This window comes from Cinclus cinclus, chromosome 2 (assembly GCF_963662255.1).
Source record: "Cinclus cinclus chromosome 2, bCinCin1.1, whole genome shotgun sequence".
In the NCBI taxonomy this organism is placed as follows: domain Eukaryota; kingdom Metazoa; phylum Chordata; class Aves; order Passeriformes; family Cinclidae; genus Cinclus; species Cinclus cinclus.
The window spans coordinates 29,434,831-29,457,410 of record NC_085047.1 but is presented as its reverse complement, the minus strand read 5'-3'; the positions used below and the strand labels follow the sequence as shown (position 1 = coordinate 29,457,410).

At 41.5% G+C, this 22,580-nt stretch overlaps 1 protein-coding gene across 3 annotated transcripts in view; it reads left to right on the top strand.

Annotated features, from left to right (window-relative positions):
- The window catches only part of MAN1A2 (mannosidase alpha class 1A member 2), a 134,446-nt gene extending 120,340 nt beyond the window's left edge, over nt 1–14,106 (top strand). For 2 of the 3 annotated variants that reach the window (XM_062515528.1, XM_062515530.1), the window contains exons 12-13: nt 6,977–7,092; nt 9,589–14,106. In XM_062515528.1, coding sequence (XP_062371512.1) covers nt 6,977–7,092; nt 9,589–9,721 — 249 coding nt within the window. In that variant the 3' untranslated portion in view covers nt 9,722–14,106. The remainder of the gene's footprint in view (nt 1–6,976; nt 7,093–9,588) is intronic. The other variant, XM_062515529.1, reaches the window with a different exon arrangement.
- The last annotated feature ends 8,474 nt before the right edge of the window (nt 14,107–22,580 follow it).

Sequence of the window (22,580 nt, the reverse complement as noted above, 5' to 3'; positions counted from 1 at the left end):
TAAGTTTATTCTGTGGCTGAAACCCAATTTTGCTCCAGAAGCAAGAGATCAAGAAAAGGTGGGAAGAGATCTGTTGAGATGCCTGTATTCCAGAATATTTAGCCACGATCATTACTATCCATCCTTCAGCACAGCTGCAACACCTAGAAAAGGCCAGGTATTTTGCAGTTGTGTCTTAATGTGGTTTTGCCTTTTAGTCTGTTTTGTTCCAACTAGAATTATGCTATTCTAGAGACAGGTGCCACATTTGTAGCATTTGTATTCCAGAATACGTTGTTGGTGTCTCTGAAACATCAAACATTGCATCTCATCATCCCTGCTGCCTAAACTAGCATATTTCTAATATGACAAAGTCAATAACCTGCTCCTTGCCTGTGTAGATACTACAAATTCTTGCTGGTCTAACACCCGCTCCTTTCAGAAGCTATGGCCGGATGATCCAAGCTGAGGTGGGGTCCTTTATAATAGGTTAAAGAACTTACAGATTTAAAGGTTTTCAGGCCAGGACCAGTCTCTTAAGCACACTGCAAAGCATGTTTTTTAATTGCATTTTGTTCAGTTTTTTCCATTTCCTTTCTCCATTATCTTGGTCCCCATTAATGTTTTCAAAACAAACTCTCCCTTCCTCCTCCCCTGCCTCCAATTTTCTCTGTGTGCGGGGTAGGATTTGATTTTATCCTTCTGTAAACCTCCATCGAAGTTGTAAATCAAGCAGCCTGTATGTTTAATTGCCTCTGTCCTTACAGACTGCCTTCTTCTGCTTGTTTCCTTGACAGAAGATTTCTTTATCGAACATAGCCATAAATATTTCTGACTTCTTTATAAATGGTTTAATGGGTTTTGCAAACCCCTCCTTCCCACAGTTAGGAATTCTTTTACCCCACTATCATACTGACACAGAAGCTTGAAGCTTTTTGTTCCCCAGGATTTTCTGTTCATTGCATAGAGATAATAAGTTCTTGTGTTTATTCCTCACACCTACTCACTACTTTTTCTTCTTCCCTATCACACACAGCTCTGGCTGTGTTTATTCTATCGTTTATAAATAGCAAAGAATATGGTGTGACACGCAGAGCAGTTGGCTTACTGCTATTGTACAGCACTGTCTGAATTTGTCTTCCTTTTGCTTTCCAACCTCTGAAGCATACTTAGATTTATTATCTATATTTTTTTGACAAAACTTATACACTTTAGTGCAAATCCTATGCTTTGTCCAAGGCCTGTTTTGCTACATCTCTCCAAATCCAGTGTCTGTGGGGGGAAATAACAGGAAGTTCAATCTCACATTCCCTCAGTGATCATACATTCCTGTGACAGGGTCTCTATCTCCTTCACAATAAAAAAAGGCTAATTCTCCCTAATACTGTACTTAGCACTAGAGACAACATTCATCTCAATTGTATTGGGCCAGTCAAATTGGATGATGCTGGGGGGCTGGCTGAAATATTACAGAAATATGCATGCAAGATACTCAGGGTAAGTACAGAAAATGACTAAATTCCTTTTCAGGCTAATTATTTGAAAGCAATAAGAACCACCACTTCATAATAGGCATGTAAAGCCAATTACAAATCTGAGCTGTGTGAATGAAGGGTTCAATTAAGAGTTGTGGACTTGTGTGTCTCACTAAGTAGGATTGCACCACAGAGGCTGCTGAATTCATCAGAGCTTCTACTAACAGTGAAAATAAATAGACAAGACCTGAAGCTTGGGTTCACTTCAGGCAAATTAAGGATTGATAGTAAGATGGAGTGGAAAGACCTATAGCTCTCTGCCCTCATGAGACCTCAGTTGCACCCAGATCTGGGGTCCTCAGAAGAAAGACATGGACCTGTTAGAGCAGGTTCCAGGAAGGGACATGGATATGATCCAAGGGTGGGAGCACCTCTTGTACAAAGACTGGCTGAGAGAGCTGGGGTTGTTCAGCTTGGGGAAGGGAAGACTCCAGGCACACCTCATTGTAGCCTTTTAGTACCTGAAGGAAACTTATTAAAAGAAGCAAGATGGTGTTTTTATATGGGCAGATAGTGACAGGACAAAAGGTAATGGTTTTAAACTGAGAGAAGACAGATTCATATTAGGTGTTAGAAGGAAGTTCTTTACTGAGAGAGCTGTGAGTCACTGGAACTAGTTGCCCAGAGAAGCTGTGGATATAAGTGTTCAAGGTCAGGTTGGATGGAGCCCCGAGCATCCTATTTCTAGTGAGTAGCATTCCTACCCACAGCAGTGAGGTTGGAACTAGATGATCTTTGAGGTCCTGTCCAGCCCAAGCCATTCTGTGGTTCTACTTCGTGAAGAAGAGTAGACAGAAAAGAGCCAGACATAGGTTGGAGGTAAAAGAAATATGGTTTCACAGTTTCATGGGTTAGAAACTGTCAATGCGACAGCTGGTGAAGAATCTGGCACATTTTTATGGGCATGTTCTTGGCACAGTCAAGAAAAGTCACATATGCCACAAAAAACACCCTCAGAGAAACTTGAGGGAGCTGGGGTCCAATCTAGAGGTACATCAAATTTTATTTCCAAAGACCTTAGGTTCATGTTGACCTCCCTGTATGTTACAGACACAGAAGTTCCACTTTGTGTCACTTTTGAGTCAAGACACGTGTATTTGGCAGGAGTGTACTGTTGAATATTCTCCTGTTCTATTCTGTATTTGAATAAAGGAAACTAGAAAATCCACTACTTCTGGTAGTTTGTTCCATTATTTATTTATTCTTGCTGTTAAAAAAACATGTTTTATTTCCCGTTTTAATTTGCCTAGTTTCAGCTCTCAATCACTGGGTTTTCCTATGACTTCCTGTGCCATTTAAAAATGTCCTTTCTTTCCAAAGAATTTTTATAGAATGTAATATGCTTAGTGCTGACTCTACTGAAGATGCTAAACAAATTGCATTGTCTCTCACTGTAAAACATTTTCTCTGAATGCCTGCATCTACATTAGTTCATCATCCTTCTGTAAAAATGAATTTTAGAATTGCATATTCCAGTTTTGACATCAGTGAAAAAAAAAGTTTAGCCAGTGCAAAAATAGCACTATGTCCCTGCTGCTGTCTCCCTATTTACTGTCCCTGTGTGCATCTGCCACAATGTACCAGCAGGAACACAGACTGAATTGTCTTACGTGGCTGTGGAAGTCTTTGAAGTGTCTCTGCGTTCCAGAGTTTGTTTCTACCTTCCAGGCTAGCCTGGGTCTGCAGTTACACAGGCTTGATGACTAGATTTAGGATTATGTGCCTGGTTTTATGAAACTCATTTTGTTTGGCACCCAGTTACCAGCAGGTTACACTGTCTGCTGTTGTTTACGTATATCATTTTAGCCAGCAGCAGTGTTACAGTGACTGATAAAACATCAGACTGCTCCTTGTGGATCTCTATGAGAAGCAGCTCTATTTTGTGATGATTTTGCATTGCCAGTTCTTTCTTAGAGCGCTGTCAGTCAGTTTTAAATTGAATTATACTGATATGGTATAGTGCTGCCTTGTCTTCCTGTAACATCTTAAAGTACCATGTCAATTGCCTCAGAAGCTTTTCAATTTATTACAGCTCTGCAGTTACCTTTATTTGTCAAAATTGTAGCTCTCAAAGAATGAAATCAAGATTGTGACCAAGACAGTTTTCTATAAAACCATGCTGATTGGTTGTCCTCTAATTTTTATATATACATATACATACACATGTATCCATGTGTCTCTGTAATGGATGATTGGAACTAACATCAGATATGCCATCCTAAAATTATTCAGTCTGCCAATGTCTTGTAATGGTAGCAGTGTTACCTCAGTACCCTTCCAGTCATCTTGGAGCTTTCCTGTATTCTGGGGTGCAAAAAATTAAGCATTGTTTTATGAGGGAGACTGGTCTTCAGCTCTGGAGTAAAAGTGTATCTGGGTGGCAAATCAGAGCCACTACACCAAGTACTCTGATGTCTGTGTGCTGACAGAACACTGAAAATTTCAAGTGGCATTTAAGCAGCTTGTCTGTGGCACCAGGCTTTTCAGCCAGTGTCCTGAAGTTCTGTACAGCTGTGAATCAAGGACAAATTATTTGTTCGTGTTTTAAAATTTTCTATTTGGATGGCTTTCTTGGAAAGCAATCTTTCAGAGGCTTTTTTCCTGTACAGTTAATCACTACCTGTATTATATAGAACTCTATAATCAGCTAGGGTAAATCCTTCGCCTATTCTGAACATGAGTCTGCCTTCCCAAGGAGAAATTTCTGAAGATACAAGGTAACTTGGTAACCTTAAGGAGGAAGAAAGTTGATATAGTTCATACATTCATAGTTCATTTTCTTTCTCCGGGCTTGTAGGCCTGCTGGTCCCACCAGTGTTGTGGTTAGTTACCCAAGTGTGAGACCTCTACAGCACAGAGCAAGATCTCAGTGCTATCCATTAGCTACAGTTTCCAAAATAAGCAAATTTGGTCTGGTCCACTCACTTGGGGGTTTAATTCTTCCGGAGGACGGAGATGGTGTCCTAACAGTGGTACTATGTATTCCTTATTTTCATTTTGCCATGGTCACTAGCAGGTTTCTCCTGTACAGGCTGTGGCACACAGCATCAGGTTTGCTGACTGGTTGACCAGAGAAACTCTCTCCTGATCAGTCTGTATGCTGGGAATTCTGGCAGAGGTGTAATCACTGGGGCTTCCTCCTCCATCTTGCCATGCTTCAGAGCAGACACAAGGTCATGTTCTGTGCTATTATAAAAGGGGATAGTGGCAAGAGCAGGCACTTCATTTTCTGCCTAAAAAGCAAAAGTGCTTTGGCTCGTGTTTATTTGTGTAATGCCTGCCTGGTGACTGTAGGAGTTTTGGGGAGAAATATGCAAATAGTTCTGTAAACAGTGTGTGCATTATTTCTTCAGAAGCTAAGCAATTATTTTTTTTCTTTTTGTTGGTTGGTTGATTGGTCTGGTTTGATTTTGTGTGGAGAGAGTGGTGTTTGGTTTGTTTTGTTGATGTTGTTGTTTGGCTGCCATGTGGTTGCTAACATCACTTTCATTGTGCAAGAGCGTGCAGACAAAGAGATTGCCATGCATTTGGTGCTGTTGGATTAGATGTGTCACATACACCTTTTTCTTCACTGCAGAGAAAATCTGGTCAACCCAGATGTTAGCATGTGAGTAGTCTCAGTGTAGCCCTAGCCTGCACCAATAATGAAATTTGAAAATAATTCATCCTGACACTTTCTCCTTTTAGACTCAAGTTCCAGCAAAAAAATGGAGCGTTTTCATCCAAAGTTGGAGAAAGCTGTGCTTGAAATAAGGAATTACAGCAAGCATTAGATTTTGCCAAGAAAGACTGTACCTTTCTTGGCTTAAGTTCAGGCTTTAGAGCTACAGCCATTCCAATAACATCCTTTTGCCAGTCTCTCCACTTGCTTTTCTAAAAACCTTGCTTTTTGGAAATCTGAAAGAACTTTGTATAGTCTGGATTATTCTTTGGTCCATGAACAGTCTGATTTCCATGGGGTAAGAGTGTATTCTAGGAGGAGGTCAGCTGTAGTACCTGCTGTGCTGTGAGTTACTGTCCTGGGTATCCTGCTCAACTTTTCTTTCTAATTTCAGTGACAGCATCTGCTGCCATTCTTTGGCCAGTGGAAAATTCCTCTTTGTCCCCCAGTATTTCTCGTATGCAAAGGCAATACTGAGATCCTTGAAGAGTTAGTTTTGATTGAATCTGTTTTCTTTGCATAAAAAGGGCATCATTCAAAACTTATTTGCTCCCCTGCCTTGGCTCCCCTCAGCTTCTGCTGAGTATAACTAGCAAAAATCAGAATTAACAAAAATGTGGGCCTAAAGCACCATGTGGAGAGGAGCTTCACACAAGGCTATCAGGCTGAATCATAGATTACTGATCTACAGGTAGCTATGTTCAGTCATTGGTAATGACAGACATCCCAAGACAAACATTTTCCTTCATCTCTGCTTCTTTTCTGTCCCTGCATGAATCTGTTAAAAGAGTTGGTGTCTGCTGAGGAAGCACAGTCAAAGCAGCAGGGAAGCACAAATAAGCTGTGAATCATTTCAGAGTAATTTTTTCAGAGCCAGTTTTAATGGCTGATACCCTTGTGTGCTTAAGGTCATGTGTGCAAATGGAATAATGAAAGTGTAGGTGAGAGGTGCTCTGAGCTACTAACACTTTCTTTCCAGTCTCCTCCTCTTCCATTGTGCTTTTCACAGTACTGTGTTGGAGCTGGGGGGGCGGGGGGGGGGGAAACCATTGGCCCCTTCCTTCAAGGAATATGTATGGATTTAAACTCCATGCTTTAAAGGTAAAGAGCTCTGCTGCAGTCCAGCACACAAGCTGACTTGAGTTTCAGTTGTATAAAGGGGAAACTGAGAATATCATCTGTAGGAGAAGGAGATGAGGGGAGAAAGCAGCAGCTAGAAGAGTTTACAGGATGAAATAAACAGTCCATAAAAATGAGTACAGTATTTTATTTCTTCGTTCAGTAAGTCTCCATGACTAGCTGCCAGTCAAAGAATTCCTATAATGCTTCAGACTCTTCCAGTTCCAAAAACCAGGATATTTGGTTACCTTCCTGTGCACTTCACAGCATTTATTGCATTTATTTGACTGATGGATGTTGTACTCAGTGTCACCAATGAGGAACTGCATGAGCTCAGAGAAAAAGTCTACGGAGTCCTTGTCTTGTAATCAGTATCAGCCAACAGTAAATACCCAGGAAAGGAAGTGTTCTTCCCCAGAATACTTTCTTAGCATGTAGCAGTTTGCCAAATGTGGTGTCACTAATAACCCTGGAAGGATGCTACTTCTGTATGTGTCCAGTCTCTGTTTCTCATTTTTCAGTATAAACTGTTAGTGTCCAGAGCATTCTTCAACAAAGAGATTCACAGCAGAAAAATGTAGCACAAAAAGAACCACCTTTGTTGATCAAGCTTGATGCTTTAAAGTTTCCAAGTATTATTCTGCAGTTAAATTCTCTGTGTCTTTTCCCTTTCTTTTTACAGGCGATTGACAAGTATTGCCGAGTTAGTGGTGGCTTTTCTGGTGTCAAGGATGTCTATTCCTCATCTCCTACATATGACGATGTACAGCAGAGCTTTTTCCTTGCTGAAACTTTGAAGTAAGTCCTTTTCACTCCTGCATCTTTCTGTAAAAGCTCACATCTAAATTCTAGAAAAATGTAGTGGCTCCACAGGTATCTAATGGAGACAAAGACTGATTTTGAGTGTTAGGTGCACAAAATGGAACAGGGAGGAAGCAGGTCCTGAAAATGGCATTTCTTGTGCCTAATTCAGGCATCACAGCATGTTTCACTGGGAAAATGGGCCTCCAAGTTCATCATGTGTAAGGGGATAATGCAGTTATTTTATCCTTCTGCTGGCTCCATACCAGAATCCTCTACCTAATCACAATACTTCGTTGACCCATGTTACCATTATAAAAAGAGAGTCAGACAGTGATTTCTCCTCTGTTGTCTTCTTTAATTTTATTTCACTTACTCCTTCAATTTCATTTTCTGGAGACTAAAAGTAGTGATCCCAAAGAGAGAGGCAGTAGTTTCAAACAGGTCAGGTCAGAGAAACAGTGCCTCTCCAGGAGCTGATGGTGTATGATTGATCTGCCTGTAAAAGCCAAATGAGAGAATGAAATCTGCTCCTAAGGGACTTTCGTGGTGGCAAGGCTGACTTTTGATGTATCACCAGAATCTTCTCTGCATCTTAAATAATCACAAGGAGATCTGAAAATTCACTGATGCATCATTCAGTAACTGGATATACTATAGCACACGTATTGCAGACAGTGGAATTTCTTTCTTTCTAGGAAGGAACTCAGAAATTTTTACTGACATTTGGTTTGGAGCATTTCCTGCTTGTGGAACAAAACAGGTTTTTTGAAGAGCTGGATATTTGATGTTTTGGACATTGATGCAATTGGCATAGCCCAAACCAGAAACTGGTTTCACATTGAGATAAAGCAGAGAACATAAGGTCAAGCAAGATAGCCCAAATGAAAATAAAGACAGAAGGGTTGGGTATGATGTCATGAAGAAAATGAAGATTTTACTCAGAAGATGGACATAGAATATGTCTTAAGCAATACTTGCTGTAATCTTTTCTGCTTTTTATGATTACTTCTGCATATTCATTCCTCTCAAATTCTAATTTGGTAACTGTCCCAAATATGCTTTGTTGCTGCCTGAATACTTCAGTTCATTGGAAATACAGAGCAAATTTGAGAGTTTTGAGCAGTACCTGGCATGAAGGTACCTGTTGAGTGGGAAAGACCAAGATAGAGAAATAGGTTGCTTAAGTTATTCAAAGGAAAAGTGTGAATCAAATGAGGAAGGTGAGTTTGAGTAAGATGAAATGTTGCTGCTGTGGTGAGAAAGAGCTTGGAGAGCTGCAGCAGGAGAGAGCAAGGCAGAAGTATTGAGGAATGGAAGGGCCTGATGCTTTAAAGACAAATGAAGAGTGTGGAGGAGATGAGATATGTGTGACAAAACTGAATCATCTCTGCAATTAATTTTTATCTGTAAACAGTAAACAGATGCGGAAGGAAAGGAAAAGTAGGGCTCCACTGACTGGATTGTGGATAGAGCTGGCAAATAAAGGCAGCAGAAGAATTGATCAGGCAGTGAAACAAGGCTGAAAGCAGCAGACACTCCCAGTGTTTGATGGAGAGAGAGTGAAGGAACAGCAGAACAAGTGTGCACATTCTGGATGTGGCAGAGTCTACCAATGGGAATGACACCCTTGTCAAGTGCAGCAAGATCTGTCTTTTTCTGGATAGCAGGAAAGCAAGCAGGAGCCGGGAGATCCTGTGCAGCCCCGCTGTTGTGCTCGCACTCACGCAGCCAGGTTTTCTGTAACAACAGAAATGCCCTTTGAGTTTTAGCAGTTGTGTTAGGAAACTTTGACAGATCCCTACTACCAGTTTGTCCTACACAGTTATAGCACAACCACATTCTAAAGTGTGCTTTAAGAAAAAAGGAACAATAAACACTTTCTTCTGCATATGCCCAGTAACCCTTATTTTGTTCTATGCTTCATGTCCTCTGCATTGTATTATAATGTACGACATCTGTGAAAACCTGTGTACAGTCTATTGTCCCATTTCCTCTCACCAGAAGCTGAACCAGCTTCCAGAATGGTGATGGCAAATCAGATACCTGCCATGGTTTAGTAGCTTCTCTTGTGCTGCCATGAAATCTTTGGTTTGGATTAAAGAGGATTAGTAATTTCCGAGTGGGTTTACTCCATTAAGAAAAGCTTTTTGACTTCTTCTCTGCTCTCCTGCGCCCCAGATACTTGTGGTTGGTGTCTTGGTGTTTGTTTTGCACTCCCAAGTCTTTGAAGGGAGACTCAAAAACCAAAAGTTTCTTGGAAAGACTAAAATGCTGTCTTTATAACTACTTTGCATTGAAGGGCTTGATCATAATAAAAATTACTTCAGATCGTTGTAATAGGGAAGGTTGTGTGTTGTACAAAGATTGAAAGCAAGTAGTTTGTTTAGAGCTGTAGCTGCTGAACTGTGGGGCCTGGAGCTGCTCTGTTGCCCCTGCAAGCCTGTGCTCTGCTTTAATACTAACGTTTTTCATCTCTGTCTTGGTATCCAGGTATTTGTATCTGCTTTTCTCCAATGATGATCTTCTACCATTAGACAATTGGGTTTTTAACACAGAAGCTCATCCTCTGCCTGTTTTACATTTAGCCAACACCACACTGTCAGGAAATCCTGCATATCGATAAAAACAGCTCTATGAAGAGGAAGAGAGACTGTTTTCGGCTCTGTTTTGTTTACATGGACCACTTGAGACTTTAGCAGGAGGGGAGATGGACAGACAGACACTTGGTAAACCTAGACCCCCGAGTCAAGCAAGTATTGGCATGGGAAACGAAGCTCTTCAACATATAAATAAGTTTTAAGTTCTGTTTTATACATGACCAAAACACGTGAGTGTGATTTTTGCAGGATGGAGACTTCACGTGCTTTGAACCCTGGCAAGACATGGAATCTACAGATAATACAAATGCAGCAGCACAAGGAAGAGGCTTTCCCTTCCAGGGTGAGGAACTTGCTGCTTGCTGCTGCAAGGAACAACACACAGTCACTTCTTCTGACTGGGTGGGTTCCAAATATCTAGGGTTTCTTTTTTTCCTTTCTTTCTTTTTTTTCTGTTTTTTTTTTTTTTATGATGGCATGAACAAAGCAACAACAAAAAGCAACACCACTGCACCAGCAGCATCAGGATTTGAATTTCTTTCTGTACCTGACTGAATTTTCTAAGGAGCATTTGTTTGTGCAGACTGGCAGCCATTCTCAGAGCCTCTAATCTGTTAGAGCTAAACTCTAAAGTACAAAAAGTATTGCCTCCTCATTTTCCCTTTTCAAAATAATGCTTATATCCAAAAAGAAAAAACAATTCGTAAGCATTTGGTTTGTGGTTCACTGTCATCAGAGTGGGCTTAGTTTATTTGGCAGGCTCCATCAGAGTCTGGAGCATATCACAGGAGTGGGAAGTAGGAGTAGGAAGGAGCCTAAATTTCCCTTCCTCACAAATTATGTCACATAAAACAAACCATTCTCTTTATAGTCCTGGTTCTTTTAGCTAAATAAACAGAGATGACAACATGAGCATAACTGTTTCGTGATTTATGTAGGAGGATCCAGTATATGGAACTAAAAGAAGCTCCCCTTGAGCTAAGCAGTGGGAGTTTGCTGCTCTGTATTTTTGTACACAATCTGTTACTTTTCATTCTTTGGATTCTATTCACAGAACCTTATTTGCAGGTATATATGTGTCTGACAGAAGCCTAAAACTGCCTTTTATTTACTTTACAAAATTTGCCTTTCTTCTGGGTGCTCCAGTACAAATCCAACATGATCTTTGGAAACAGGCTAACATCTCTCACATGTGACTGGGAAAAGAAACTGAAGAGCCTCTTCTTTCATTAATTTCTGATGCTGCTAACTGCATGGGGTTTTTTCAAGTACTTCATGACTGGGCTGGATAGTATCACTTAAGGAGCTTTTTTTCAGTCTTCATTTATTTGTTAAAAAAATTTCATCTTTCCAGATTTTTTGTCTTCCCAATTCTGTCTTTTTCAATCTCTTTTTACTGTTGTTCAGAACCCTTACAGCTCAAATTATTCTTTTTATTCTGCTATATAGCTCTCAAATCTTTTTGCCATGGTGACTGGCCCCTTTGCTGAAAAACAGCCTTTAGGTGCTGGTTTCCTTCCTAATTAGTGCACAGGTTGAGTCTTTAAAAAATCTTGATGATGCTTTTGTACTGAAGCAAGTAGAAGAACTCTTCCGTGAACTCTAGTGGTACAGCATCAGATTTAAAGGGAGTGAGTGCTATTTTCCCTCCCCAGTAAAGCTTTTATATGAAGTTTTTTATGAAAAAACTTTTCTCCTTATCATATTATAACATATCTGACTTTAGAGTTTCCCCCCAAAATTATTCTTCGTTGGTCTTTGTCACTAACTTAGACATAGAAATCATCATACGATCTAAGCAAAAATGCTATCAGATGCTTTTTTCCAGACAGTTACTTTAGTTTAAGAGGGAGAAAACATGGATCTTGGGAAAAGTTTCAGTCTCAATGTTTGTACCTTAATACCAGTTACTTTGTTAGTGTAATATGCAGCAGTATCCTAAAAATAATTTGAGAACTTAAAAAGTAATTGATACAGTAAATAATACTTATTTCAGTAATTCTTTATTTAAAATTAGAAGTAGCTTAATACATGGATTATTCTACTGGCCCCACATTAATTTAATTTTTTTAATTATTATTCAGTGACTTACTGAAGAACTAGCAATTTTTCATTTTCCCAAGTTCAGATATGTTGTATTTTCAAACTGTTTTTCTGAATCTATGAGAACTGTTATTAGTTTAAAACTGTGCTCAATTGCCTTGTTCTCCTACATGTTTCTGGGTATACAGGAGAAAGAGGAAAGGCAGGCCCTTCTGTTTAAAAAATAAAAAAATAATAAAAGCACTTTCTGCCCCATAGACCCATCCCTGTACTCCTCCTGATAAATAGAGGTGTAGAATGGCTGCCAGTCTGTTCAGAGAAAGGTCAAGGACAGAATTTTGGAGTCCCAGAAACAGCAAACTTCTTATCATTGCTTCTCCTCCTCCATCCCCCTCTTGTGAATTAAAGAGGAACCCTTCAAATTTAATTTCTCTGTGAATCCCAGTGGTTTAACTTACTGCCACAAGAATGTCTGAATTGAGGACTAAGCCATTTCATGTTATGGGATGGTGTTCTCCTCAAAGTACTGCTATTTCTTTGTGCAAATAAGCAGCAGGTACCAAATTAAGGACACTTGTTTCTCATTACCCCGACAGCAGTCAGTTTATTCTCCATCACTCTTTAAAATACCAACTGTCCTTTTCCTCCGGAAGCTAATGATATGCAGAGTCTGTCAAAAATAGTGCATTTTGAGGACTAATTGCTGTGTCTTTCATAAATCTCATCCTGAGATTTCCTAGATCAAGCAGAGTTTGGAGGCAATGGGTTCTGTCTGAGGTACATGCTTAATTACCAAGCACCACAGATACTGGAACTTCTGACTGAAGTCATGTGCCCTCGTTCTGATTCCTTCACAGAAAAGTAGGTTCTGATCTGCAAAATGGCATTATGCACAACCCAAAGCTCAGACTGTTTTCCCTCTGGGTACATAAGGTACAGTAGAATGTTGCCATTTTCATTCTGTTGCTGCTGTCTTACTTTCTTGAAGATAAGAGTGTAAATTTAAGCACAAAAATGACATTTTAGTCCTAGCTGTTTCTGAGTCTTGCACTGTACTCTCTAACAAGAAAAATCCTCATTTTCTCTAGGTAGCTGTCCAATTTTACAATTTCTACAATACCTCTCCCCTTACAGAATTAAATGAAAAACAAAAAATCGTGCATTTTTGGCACACTGGATTTGGGCAAGAGCCTGGAAATCCCAGAATTGTCTATTTCCTGTTTGCATGCAGTCAAAACAAGGATGTATGGTTCTTTTCCTAATCCAAGCCTCAAACTTTCCTCTTGGTCAGGATCTGCCAGCGGAAATTTTTTTTCTAAAAATTGCAAGTTGACTTTTCAAAGAGGCCATATTTCTGCAGTTTGCATTAACAACCCTGGAGCTATACATGTCCTGCAGTCAAGAAGTCAACTTCTTAGCTTTGTCCTCTAAATAAAAACAAAGCCCTTGAATGATATTGTGAGTGTTAATTTTGCTGCACAAGCTAGTCCTTGAAACTGAATGTTCAAGGAAAGTATAAAAAGTAGCAAGTGCCCTGGAGTAGAAGGAAGAGCAAGAAGTTCCATGTGCCCATCACACCTTTGGTGTTCCTTCAGCTTCCTGCTCCAAATTTGTTGATCACCATGTTCTAACTCCCAAACACTGATATATTCCCCCCCATGGGATTTTACAAGATTTGAACATTGCCTGGGTTCTGAAAGGTGACAATAATTAAATGTAATGCCATCCTTCAAGGCTAGAGGTGCACCCCCTAAGCAAGCCCTGTTGGTATTTACACTACAAAGCCTAGCCCATGTTTATAAGGGGACAAATAAGAAACAGGCTTCTTGATACCGGAGAATAATGAAAGCAAGCTCTTGACCCATACTGTAGTTGGGAGATCAGTTCACCCTGACTAAGACATCCCTCTTTCACTCCTTGAATTTTGAGATAACAGTCTTTTGACTCAAGAGTTTGAGTTGCCATACAAAGAGGAAGCCCAGGCTCTTTTGCAAGTTGTGTGCGTAAAACTGTAGCAGAGATGATAAGCACGAGCTGCTTCAGCTGTCAGCACCTTCTAACAAACTGCTCTGTAATTGCCCAGGAAAGTTGGGAACCACCAAAGTCGGAGGAGACAGCCTGACCTGTTACAGTGAATTGTTGCCTTTTATCCTAATTGCTTGGTGGAAGTTGGATTTGCATTCTGCCTTTATTCTTGCTTTGTCTAAAACTGACAGATTATTTTTTCCTCCAAAATAATAAAAGGGCAAAAGTCTATCTTCTGATGTGGAAACCTTCTGCCTCTGACCTGGAATCCTGCATATGTACTTTTTACAGATTAAAAAATAATATTGTATATAAAAAAGATTGAATAAAGAATGTCTTTAAGTGAAAAGGGTGTGTTTTTTGTCCTTTGCCTCCAAAAGCAGCATCCTGTAGTGCTGATTGACCCTATTCCAAAGGCTTGGTAGTGCTGCAACTTTTCTTTCCCCTGCAGCCCTACGGAGGACTTTGTCAAACATTTATCCAGACCTACAAAATTAAACCCCTGTACCCTGTACTTGCTTCTAAAAGGTCCCTGTAGTGCTCAGATGGCTCTCAGGATGCCCCTTCATGGACAACACTTTGAGGCTGTTCCTGGGTGCCATTGTGAAAGCCACCAAACCTCACAAAAGTTTGATATTTCTCCCCATTAGTCAAATTGTGTGAAAGTGGCTACAAGGTTCGAAGATCCTTTTAGATGAGGGTAAAGGGACAGGCAGACAAGCAGTAATATTAAATAATTAAGCCACCAGGTTAAACCCCCAGCTTTTCTTGAGACTTAAGTAGCCAGTGAGTTGGGTAATAAAGTCTGTCCATCCATTCCTCTGCTGTCTGGGAAATAGAAAAAGTCCCCAGTTGTTTAAGTTTTATTCCCAGAGAAACTGGTATGAGGAAATGGCCTCAATTTGGCTTGTTTTCCCCATGCACCTTAAAATTCCCTGGAATTGCTGCTACAGTTCTATTTTTTGCGGTACAGCTTTTGAATAACCGGGTTTGCTTTCTGATTCATATTACTGTAGATAATCCTTTCTGTCTGACATCGCTCATGTTGCTCATTCGTGGTACCTTATTTTTGTGCCATGACTGCCAGCCCTTGTGTCTTGCTTTATATCCGATGCCCAACCTTCCCAGGGTGCTTCAACCCCAGGATGTAATGATCGTAAGAGGAAATTGCCTCTGAAGTGCCATAATTGAGTGCAGTACATGGTTGCTGTACTACTGTACTGCCTGCTATCCACCTTGAGATCCAGTTTTTCATCCAGCTGTTGCTCTATAGCTTTTTGCACAGGCACATTCACACTGTACCCAGCTTCCAACTGCAGTGTCGCTTCCAAAGCAGCAGCTTTTGCATCCACTGATGTCCCTGTGATGTCCTCAGCCCCTGAGGTGCCTCACTGGAGTTGCCTTGGTGTATCAAGGTCTGTCCTGTCCTTTGTGGCTGCATTGCATTGTCTCTGCCTCTTCAACAGTGAAGTGCTTCACCTCTCTGCTTCCACCTTGTCTGAGGCAGACGTTCCTTTGCATGTTCTCTGCCCAAGGGATATATATAGGGAATATCTTCTTTTATCTCTCTGTTGGCTCTCTGCCTGCATGTCACCCGCTCCCCCTCCCTTCCCTTGAAGACTGTGATTGTGTGTGCTCCTTCCTGGAGACCATGTGCCTTTCCTATGCATATTAATTAGCTGTATTTAAAAATCCTGAAATTAATACTTTAATGGGTTATTTTTAGCCTTTGTCTTGTAGCTCTGGGAGCTGGCTTCTCTCAGTGCAAAGTCATAGGCTTTCTGTGGGCTGTGGAAAGGAAGTGTAACTCTCTCTGTGCTGGTTCACGTGTGGGATGTGTGAAGGCTGGTGATGGCGTGCTTTTTTTGTTTTTAATATGAAGAGCAAGAGTCTTTTTGACAATATTTCAGGCTGAGCCAACTCCCATGAGAAATGGTTTGAGAAAGAGCAGTCACTCATATAGCCAAACTTACTCGCAGGTAAAAAATCAGGGAAGAATTTGGGAGGAAGGGAAAAAGCATCGTGTGTTCTTGTGTACCGACAGTGTCACTGTTTGCTTTCTTAGACTGCTTCCATTGTATGAGTAGTCACAGGTGACAGGTATGATGTCTGTCTGTAATATTAAGAAGAATTTGTAGAAAAATCTAGAAAGAATTGTCAGTAGAGAGCATGAAGGATCAGATAATGCTGAGGCCTGGAAGAGCAGAAGATTAAATTTAAAAAGTCAAAATCCAAATGTGTTCCTCCTGGGACGAGGAGCAAAACCTTTCACTATAATCTATACCTTTCCCTAACGTCTGATTGATGTTTTCAATCTGAAATCAGTAATAGAGAAAACGGAACATACAGTCAGCCATAATACAGAGATCACAAATGCAGGGTGGAAAAAGCAAGTGAAAATAAAAATGTTGTGCTGAGTCAAAACTAAGGTCTGTCTGACCTCATGTCTTGACTCAACTCTGATCAAGAGCAAATTCCAACAGAAGAGCAGGTAAATGAATTTTGATACTTCACAAATGTACCCTGAAGTGATCTGCAGCTTCCTGAGCCATAGGTGGTTATCTTGGTATTTAATAGGCCTTGACATCCATGGAGGCGGGGCTGATCTTTGGAATTGATCCAGTCACTTATTGAATCAATAGTGGCTGTCAGGGAGCAGAGCAAGCTCTGCCAGAGAGCCTCGTGGTGCTGGCAAGACATCCATGCACTGAGAGGGTGTTTCTGATGAAACAGAAAGCGTGTCAGTGCCATGCAGAGATGGGTGAACAGTGCTGAGATCTGGTGTGTGGTTCTAGTCACCTGTATTCTGGAGTGCTTGTCTCAGTGGAGACAGGAGTATTGAGGCTTACCAGGGAATGGAGAGATGGCATCAGGAGAGCTGAGAGAAGTTCAGCCTGGCAAAGTGGAAGGTTGAAAAAGGTAATAACTGCTGTCCACTATCTATCAAGTGCTTGGTCAGCCTGGGAGAGAAAAAAGCACTTTTCCCTGGAGGACAAATCTTGCACAAAAGCCCCACGCAAACTGGTACCTGCAATGGCTGAATCATTTCTGACAATGAGGTCCTAGGAGTAGAAAGCATGTTTATCTGCTGAATAAAAGGATGATGTTTTGTGCTTGCCTGCAGTTTCATGCACCTGAATCAAGGATGTAGGAGGTCCTTTCCTGTCCTGCATTCCAGAGCTCCCGTGGGATCGCTTAAATCTAGGGCTGGATTTACAAAAGCTCTTGCCTTTTCTCTGTTAACTGTTTCTAGGGCAGGACAAGTGTAAATTGCCATTGAATCAGGAAGTAAAAAGCCTTTCATAATTTTATGGATGGGAGTTATTCATTCTCATTTGCTATGCTGTTTGAGTAATGATGGATAGAAATTCACCAAAATACTTACTATTAAGTTTTCTAACACGGTTATCCAATGACCTTTCACCACTGGATTTGCTGTGGAGAAGTCAGAAACAGATTGCAGCATGTTGGAGCTCAGTGTTAACAACATAGGGACACCAATTTCTTTTGATCTTAAGTTTGTTACTGAACAAAACCCAGGTAACTAAGAATATTACATTAAAACAAACGAGTGGTACAGCTTGCAAATAGAGTTCTTTATGCAGTGATTCTTACACAGCAAAATCAGTGAAGATCATCAGAACCCTCAAGAGAGAATCTCTGAAGATACTCTCTGTTGCATGCATTTAAATTCTTTTTGCCCCCAGTTCTAGATGGCTCTTCTTGTCCTTTATTTGGGTGCACATCCCATTATTACTTGAGGTGCTTTATGCCTCTGGGCTATTTTTACACTAATTAATATTCACATCAAGGGATTTCCCTAAGAGTTCTCTGGCATTTATGCAGGTGTTCTCTTAGCTCTGCACTGATACATGGTCATGCACTTTGTATGCTTTAGCCGGGCACATAATTTCACAGAATCAATAGATTCTTGCAGTTAGTGTGCGCAAATCAAACCAGTGTAACTTGGAACAACCATTTATGTCCAGTACTACAGTCTGCTGAACCTTATGCCAAGCTCCCACACTGTACTTCTACTTGTAGCGCAGCAAGGTTAGGTTTTCAGGTTCTCATTAGATATTGTGCAATTGAAGTGGAAATTTTCCACGGGAAAAGGGTCCTCTGAATCTTTGAATACCCACTAGCCATCAACTTGTGGAATTAATTGCTTCACTGCGAAGCAGGCTTTGATGAGTTCAGTGACAATGGTGAAAAATTCACTGCCACATCCAGGTGACATCGTTACATTGATTTTTTATTAGCTTAAATAATACACAAATGCTGCTTTTTCAAGTGTGTCCCCTCAGAAAACCTTTCAATATACTGCGTCAAATTTCCTCCAGATCCTGCTCATGTTATTTCTTAATAGAAGTCTGTGGGTAAAACACATCCATCCCTTCACAGAACACAGTGTGTAGCCCTGGAGATGTTCTCTCTGAACAGGTTATGTTCAGTGCCAGACACTGGTTAACTGCATCAGGAAGATGCTCTGCCCACATCTGTCCTTTTTTTAGCCCTGCAGTAGAAACTTCTTGCCAGCTCGAGCTGTTGGGAACGGGCAAGAATGTGGCTGGGTGTGATCTGGTTCAGGTCAGCTCACAATCTGTAAGTCATGATTTGTTTCCAGTAATAGTATCAGACTGATATCTGTCACCATCAGAATGGTGACATTTGAACTATAAGGTTCACGTGTCAAACACATGCAGTGTCTCCCAAATGCTGGACAGCCTTTGCCCACCTCTTGTGTGTGTAACTCACCAGGATGTGCAAAGTTCCCAGTCTGAGGAGACAGTGAGGCTGAGCAGAGCCAGCCAGGCACAAGGGGCACAGCAGTCTGCCCTGAACAGATCAGAAAATCAATACAAAGGATGAAAATGCATTTGTGATGTGAGACATGAACTGTGACTGTGAGGAGCCTTCCCTGTGGAGAGGAAAAAAAAAATCACCTGATGTGGAGGGTCTGTAGCCTCTGCGGGTGCCATAAGATTTTAACTGGCTCCTGTTGAGAAAAGGCTGTACTTCAGCTGCTTGACAAGCCTGATTGTCCAAAAACTGATGAGTCAGGCTGCAAGAATTATGAGATTGCTTCTAAATAATGAGTTTGAGGATCTTTTTCCATGTCTGCAGTTGTGGGATTATTTTTTTTTTTAATCTCAAGCTTTTGTGTCACTCATAGTTTAATATTTCCAAGCCCTGGCTTGTTTATTTATTTATTTATTTATTCAGAATGGTGACAATCACCCTTAAAAATAAAGGAAAAGTAAAACTTGGTTCATCTTCCAATCTGGCATTAGTTCCAGCATCATGGAATTATCAAGAGTGGACACTGCTGCATTAAGCTCACCCTGAGCATTGCTACAAATACTTAAGGGCAACTTACTTTTCAGAAAACACAATATTTTGATTTTTTACAACTTATATGTGAAGCAGACATAGATCTTCATTCTGTGGGCATACCACACAATTTATCATGTTGACTGTTCTGGTTCAAACAGTTGGTAACATCCTGGTTTTAATGTGATGGCTCACAGTAACCAAGTACAAATCATAACACTCAAAACCAGGACATCCAAGTAAAATGTCCCTGTGATGTAAATGTGAGCCCCACAATACTTTTGGATTATTGCACTGATCTTTATAGGGACAGAATAATTTTTCCACACCAAAGTGAATAATAAATGGGATTCATACACTTGACCTTGACTCTGTCACCTGTGGTTCTTCCATCATTTCCTGCAGGAGTGCTGGAGGGAGGAAACAAGGGAGAAATTTGAGGGATTTTTTAATCCTTTGCTACTTATCTGCTTGTACAGAGACACAGCAGACTTCCAGTGTATTAACCAATTTATCCTCAGACAGGAACAAAAAGCTAGACAGTGACACTCTTGTTTCAGGAGCTTCTTCCAGACACTATCTCAGCTGTGCTGTAGTTCTTGTGTTGTCACAGCTAAGCATGGCATCACTCCCACTGGAGCAGTGTTCAGAGGATGAACCTGAGACCTTTTCTTGAAATATATGTATCAAGCCATTCCCTTTAAGCGACGTTTTGAAATTTTGACTTGAAAGAGGAGTTGTCTTGGGTTGCAAAGCACTCAAGAATGTTAGCAGGAGAGGAGGTGGGGTGACTACTTAACCTCTGTGATGTATCGGGGTTGATCATTTGTCTCTGTTTGTCCGGATCCCCCGTACCCAGCAGCAGGCAGCCTGCGCCCGCAACCTTGCACTGTGTTTGGGTTTTTTTGTGTTTTTTTTTTTTTTTTGTGGGTTTTTTGGTTTTTTTTTTTTTTTTTTTGGTGATAGAAGTGCAGACTTTGTGAAGACAGAAACTCCGCAGTCGGAATATTAAGTTGGGCTTTGCAGAGCAAGTGAGGAGAAGCCGTCGCTGAAGATACCATCTTGTGGCAGTAATAGGCGCAGACCAGCAGAGCCAGCAGACCTGAACTGTGTTTGGAGCAAAGCGTCAGTCCCACCGAACAGCTGATCATGCACTCCTCCCTTCCCGAGAAAAAGATGCCACCGAGAAGCAAGTCCTGCTCCCGGGCTCCGATCCCGCTCTGCCCGCTGTGTCCTTGGCTCAGGGGCTGCGGGGAGGGGACACACAGGGAAAATCCCAGGTTTACACTGCACTCACCCCACCCAGCGGCCGCTCCAGGACATCCCTTGCCCAAAACAGCTTTCCCTGTGAAAGGATGGCGAGATCCGAGTGCGAATCTGGTCCCTACTCTAGGACGTCTCCCAGATATGTCCGTGGCCACTTCCCACCCGCCTTTCCAGTAAATCAGGGAGCTTTGCCCTCTGCCCCCAGCACCCCGATGCCCAGTTTGGCTTCCAGAGCTCCCAGGGTCTCCCACAGCCCAGGACGAGGCACAGACGGGCGGGAGATTCCAGCTGGGATCTGTATCCTGCAGGAGTTCCCGCTCAGTTTGCAGTAAATCACTGAGACTGATGCAAGAGGTGATCCAGCTCCTGCTGTGAAGTCGTCCTGGTTCCTTTCCCTCATTTATAGCAATGCCAGGAACAGAGAGTTCAAATTAAATGAGACCATTGTAAAAGTATCCACTTCCTCTCTGTAAATACATTGCCAGTACACTTAAGGGGGCTGAGGGAAAGTTCCTAGAGAGGCAGGAAAAGTGGAACGCTGCAGAACGACCGCCTCAAGCACTTTGTACAGGCAGAACCTACCATGCCATGTTCGGGATCAAACACTTCTCGTCTCCTGATTATTCCTCCTGGCCAGCTGTCCTGATTTGAAAAACAGGTGTTTGCTAAGGAAAGCAGAAGCCTCCCTTTGGACTGAAAAATGTGATCCTTCCTTCCTACAGATTATTATGATTTTGAAATTAAGGGAGCTCTCAGGCAAAGATATGGGGGTAGGAATAAGTTCTTTACTAGTATATCTAACAAGGCAAACAAGAACAACAACAGCTATGAAATTACCCACGAACAGAACGGTAACTCAGTCCCAGTGTTTTTTGGCTGCAGGCACCTTTTCCCTGAGCTGCAGTTCCCGGTGCTGGGGGCGGGCGGGTCCCGCAGAGCCGCAGGAGGGCTGGGGGTGATGGCAGCGCTGTCCCAGGGAGAGATAGAGAGATGGTGAGAGAGCTCTCCGCTCACGGTGTGGGTCCTGGTGCTCAGCAGAGTGCTGGATGGTGGCAGGTTACAGCGAGAAGGGAGCAGGGCAGGGTCCAACAGCAGTGAGGATGGCTCCTGGCGCTGGGATGGCAGAGGTTGAACTGAGGCGGTGATCGTCCTTCTCGTCCGAACTCCACGGGGGAAAATGCAATGAGCCAGAGCCTTCTGTTTCCTCTTCTGGATGTTTGGATATCGAGGGGTTTCCCTCCTCTCTCTCCCCCTTGCCATCAGGGCCCTGTCAACAGGTATCTTAGCATGACAATGGGGAAAATTCCACAGAGGGAAAAGGGAAAGAACCAACCCCTAACACCGGCCAGAGAGAACATGGCTGCAGCAATACCTGTGTGCCAGAGTTTATTTCAAGAGCCCTGTAGACAAGAAATATCAATTCCAAGACAGACCAAAAGAAACCCTCTCCCCCCTCCCCCCCATTGAAAGTGAACGTTCTTGGACTCAGAGGTGAGTGTGCAGCATTCCTTATGTCATCAGCACTTGCAAATAAAGCATGTAGATAGCCCAAGTGTATGTAAAAAAATCCAATGTGCTTTTGGTCTAGATAAATTAAACCTAAATCTGTAGCTAAAATTGCACGTGGGATTATCATAAAATATATACATCTGGCTTCTGATGAAATCACCACATTGAAAATTTTGAGGTGCAGGAATATTTGAAAAGGAAAATAAAGAAGCTGAAGATGCTTCATTCCTGTAATTTATATTCTTTTTACAAAAAAAAAAAAAAGAAAGGATGAGATGGTTACAGAGTATATCAGTACCTTCAAAGCAGTTTTTTGCCCACATGTATTTTGCTTCCTTTTAACTTTCTAGGCTGTGTTTCCACATTTTAGGCAGCAAAATATCTCAGTCTTTCTCCATCTCAATGGTCTTCCACGATGCATGTTAAGCATTTTGAGTGGCACCTGTTATAGGATCAAGCTGGAGATTTAATATTTTTTTTTATTAATGTTATTTTCCCTTTTGCAGATTAGTCCTGAGCTACTTGATACTGCCAGCACTGGAGAGACACATCTTATTTAAGAAATGAGACAGGTTTAGTTATATGAATGAGGAATGTCTAGAAATAGAAATCATTGGTCTGAGCAAGAAATCCATTGCATAGCCATACATGAATTCCAGTTATCCAGTGGTTTTTGAACTGAGATGAAGATGCAGATAGAGAGCTTGC